The sequence below is a fragment of the Aplysia californica genome, unplaced genomic scaffold, assembly GCF_000002075.1.
Source record: "Aplysia californica isolate F4 #8 unplaced genomic scaffold, AplCal3.0 scaffold00096, whole genome shotgun sequence".
Lineage (NCBI taxonomy): Eukaryota > Metazoa > Mollusca > Gastropoda > Aplysiida > Aplysiidae > Aplysia > Aplysia californica.
The window spans coordinates 1,026,072-1,029,755 of record NW_004797366.1 but is presented as its reverse complement, the minus strand read 5'-3'; the positions used below and the strand labels follow the sequence as shown (position 1 = coordinate 1,029,755).

The window sequence follows — 3,684 nt, the reverse complement described above, 5'->3', positions numbered from 1 at the left end:
GTTTGGCCTCTCTCTAGGCTAAATCTTTTTTCTAAAATTAAATTGAATCATTGGCAGTGGGTTTCAAATCAAGCACCTTTAGCCTCTAAATAAAGTCTAAAGTCACCAGATACCTGGCAACCCAGATAATAATTCCAAAGTTGTGGCCCTACTGGAGTCAAAAGCCTGCGAATGCTACATTTCTAGCCTAATTTCTGCCAAATTCGACAGTTTTCTAAGTGTACATGAGGTGAAAGGTGAACTGTGTTTACAAAACCCCCGAGCTCGTGGAGTGCTGTGTATGCATGTTTGTGTGTCTGCAACAGGAGATTCAACAGTTATTAGTTACGTCAAACCACTTTTGTGGCAACTTTTTCATCAGATGAAAATTAATTAGAGAAGTTTGGAGGTGAAGCGGGTTCGTCCTCAGCTTCCAGAAGAATTTAACATAGAACAAAGAGAAGAAAGACAAAGGTGACTCTTCTCGTTTGAATTTGAAGTGATCTCAAAATGTCGTGGCTCGCCGTGAGTATGGACAAATCACCACTGTTTTGTTCTCATTGCTTGCTATTTGGTGGTAAAGAAGTGAAAGCAGCCTTAGCCACACCCGAATTTTGATCCACCAACTGTTCATACTTGTCAAAAACAACCTGTGAAGAATTCCTTAACTTGTTAGGCAAGCATGTTTTTGACCTCATAAAGGATTAAATTCCTAAGCCAAGGTACTTTTCAATCTCCGTAGATTCTACTCCAGATGTTACCCATTCTGATCAGTTAACCATTGTTTTACGCTATGGCAATATGGTAGATCACCGGCCCGAGGGGCGCTTTTTGACATTCATCAACATCTCGAGCAACACATCCTGCAGCGTTTGTATTCATTTTTTGTTGCATCAACATTTCGTTGAAATATTTTATTACGACACGTTGAGGAAAATCCTGAATGTCTTGTCCCAAAACACCCATGGGTTACCCGGTGGTCTGCCCGGGCTGATGCGACAGAAGCAGTCTTCAGGGGCTACAAAGAATTCCAAAGTGCTCTTCAAGAGATTGCAGAAGATATTGACCAGAATGGTCTCACGAAGCACGAAGCTGGCACACTTGCAAGTTATATGGACACCATTGAAGTTGCTTTCATGTGTGAACTTTGGAATGACATTTTACATCGTTTCAATTGCTGCAGTAAACTGCTACAAAATTCAACTATTGAACTAAGCCCAGCCATTGGATTGTTAAGACGTTTAGACACATATATAGATGAGTGTCGAGGAATGTTTGACTTTTACCATGACAAGGCAAGTGACCGATGTGGAAGCAGCATAAATAAATCAGACAGTCGGAGAGCACGTGTACACAGGAGAACAGTAGATGACGGAGATGCGCAAGTGTGATGGATGAAATGTCGGGTCAGGAGAAATTCAAAGTGAATACATTCTTGGTTATCATGGACCAACGGAAAAGTGCCCTATGCAGACGAATTGACGCCTATTCAACAGTAGTGCAGCGGTCTGGTGTTTTAACAGAGTATGATTCAATGTCAGCTGAAGACATAAATGCTGCAACATCAACACTTGTTAATGTCTATCCACATGACCTTTCTCCTAACTTTCCAATGTAATTTAGACAGTACCTAGGTTGGGTGAAAGAGCAAGTACATCCGGATAATACAACTGGAAGCGTTCAGAGCATTTTCAAACTCTTGCAAACCACTGGTTTCCACTCAGCTTTTCCAGACAGCGAGATAGCATTGCGGATGTACCTGTCTCTAATGTCAACTAACTGCACTGGCAAGCGTTCATTTTCGCAACTGAAACGCATTAAAGACGTTAAGCGTTCAACCATGTCTCAGTAGCGGCTAGGAATGCTAGTACTTCTTTCAATAGTTTCAATTGAAAGCGATTTACTGCACAACGTCGACATTAACAAAGACGCTGGTGAATTCGCTGTTGCAAAAGCACGCAACGTGGCAATCTATGTAAAAAAAAATAATACATAATTTTAGTGTTGTGAGACCTTAGGTACTGTTAAGGTCTTGTAACTTCATGATGGCATCTGTTTTTGGACCTTTAGCAATACCGTTCTTGGAAAGGTAGTGTCCCAGGTACTCTACAAAAGGCTGAGCAAAGGAGCACTTCTCCAACCGGCAGCGTAGTCCCTTGTCTTGTAGACGCTGGAGCAGGCCTCGGAGATTCTGCAGGTGTTCCGCCGCATTGTTGCCGCTGACAAGGATGTCGTCCAGGTAGACGGCCACACCAGGCAGGTCTTGAGTTAACTGGTCCATGATTTCTTGGAAATAACCGGGAGCAGAGGTTATTCCAAACGGCAGGCGTTTCTGTAGCAGGACGCCTTTGTGAGTGCTGAGGGCAAGTTTCTTCTGCGACTCTGGGCCAAGGCAGATCTGATTGTATGCGTCAGCGAGGTCAATCTTCGTGAAACAGTGGCCTCTACCCAGTCTCCGCATGAGATCCTCCGGCTGTGGCATCGGGTGACGATGTGTCTCCAGTTGCTGGTTCACAGTGACAGAGTAGTCACCGCAGACTCTGATACTGCTCTGACCTTGTGGAGACTTCTTCTTGATAGGTAGGCTACCACTGGCGTACCATATGAGTTGAACTGGACTGGCTCCCAGATACCTCTGTTGATGCCGGCTTGAATGGCACTATCCAGATCTTCCTGTACTGCAATAGGGACTGGGCGAGGCTTGTGAAAAACTGACTGGACGTCTGGCTTGAATCGAACCTCCAGCTCGAAGTCTTTGAGTGTCCCCAGCTCTTTCTTGAACAAGTCTGGGAACTCCTGACATAGTTGCTGGCAGGAGCTCTGCAGGGACGTATCAGGCTTGATGTCCTGGAAGACCTTGCTGACTTTGTTGTACAGGAGCTGGTCCAGGGATAGACCTAGGCTTCTGCATGATTCTCGACCGAGGAGGTTCAGCTGCAGACGGGTGACGACGAACTTTTGTTGTTTGGGTTTGTCGTCCTTAGCCAGCGTAGTCGGAGCTGTGAAGACTCCGAGGACAGGAAGGTCTTGGTCAGAGGCACACCGGTATTGGCTGCTTGTTGGTGCCATCTTGGGGCTGTTGAGCAGGCGCCATGTGCTCAAGGAGATGAAATTATCTCTAGAGCCGGTGTCGACCTCTAGCTGGACCGGATGCCCCGATATGAAGCAGTCTTGTGTAATGGGCTTCATGCTTGAAGCCTTGACCGTCTTCACAATCGTGACACGCTGGCGTTTCTTCTTTCGGCATGCCGCTTCAATGTGGCCCTTGATGTTACAAAAACGGCATGTGGCAGTGGCAAAACGGCAGCTATCAGGTGTATGGGCTCCGTCACATCTGGTGCAGCGTTTTTGTTGCGGCCCTTTCTTCTCGTGATGAGGCTTGTGTTGAAGTGTTGTCTACTGCTTAGGCCAGGACGTCTTTCCTGGCGTTCGTCTCTGAGACTGCCCGACTTTGTGGACGGCCGTGTCCTGAGACAATGTCTCTTTTGCGACCTTTGAAGCCTCCTCTGCCTCTGCTGCAAGTTCGATGGCACGAGCAAAGGTCAGCTCGTCGTCCTTAACTTTAAAGAGGGCTTTAATGGTTGCCTCATTGTGGATGGAGCAGACGAACCGAGTCCTCATGGCTTCATCCAGCGGGTCACTAATGGAGGCAAAGTCACACGTGGCAGCTTCTTGTCTGATTCGGGCTGCCAGTTCGTGGACGGT

At 46.6% G+C, this 3,684-nt stretch overlaps 2 protein-coding genes across 2 annotated transcripts; both read right to left on the bottom strand.

The window, feature by feature from the left end:
• Nucleotides 1-1,993: 1,993 nt before the first annotated feature.
• On the bottom strand, nt 1,994-2,461 carry LOC106011357 (uncharacterized protein K02A2.6-like). Its single transcript, XM_013080685.1, has one exon. It carries the CDS (start codon nt 2,459-2,461, stop codon nt 1,994-1,996), a length of 468 nt encoding a protein of 155 aa, XP_012936139.1.
• A 29-nt stretch (nt 2,462-2,490) lies between these two features.
• On the bottom strand, nt 2,491-3,168 carry LOC106011356 (uncharacterized protein K02A2.6-like). Its single transcript, XM_013080684.1, has one exon. It carries the CDS (start codon nt 3,166-3,168, stop codon nt 2,491-2,493), a length of 678 nt encoding a protein of 225 aa, XP_012936138.1.
• Nucleotides 3,169-3,684: the final 516 nt, after the last annotated feature.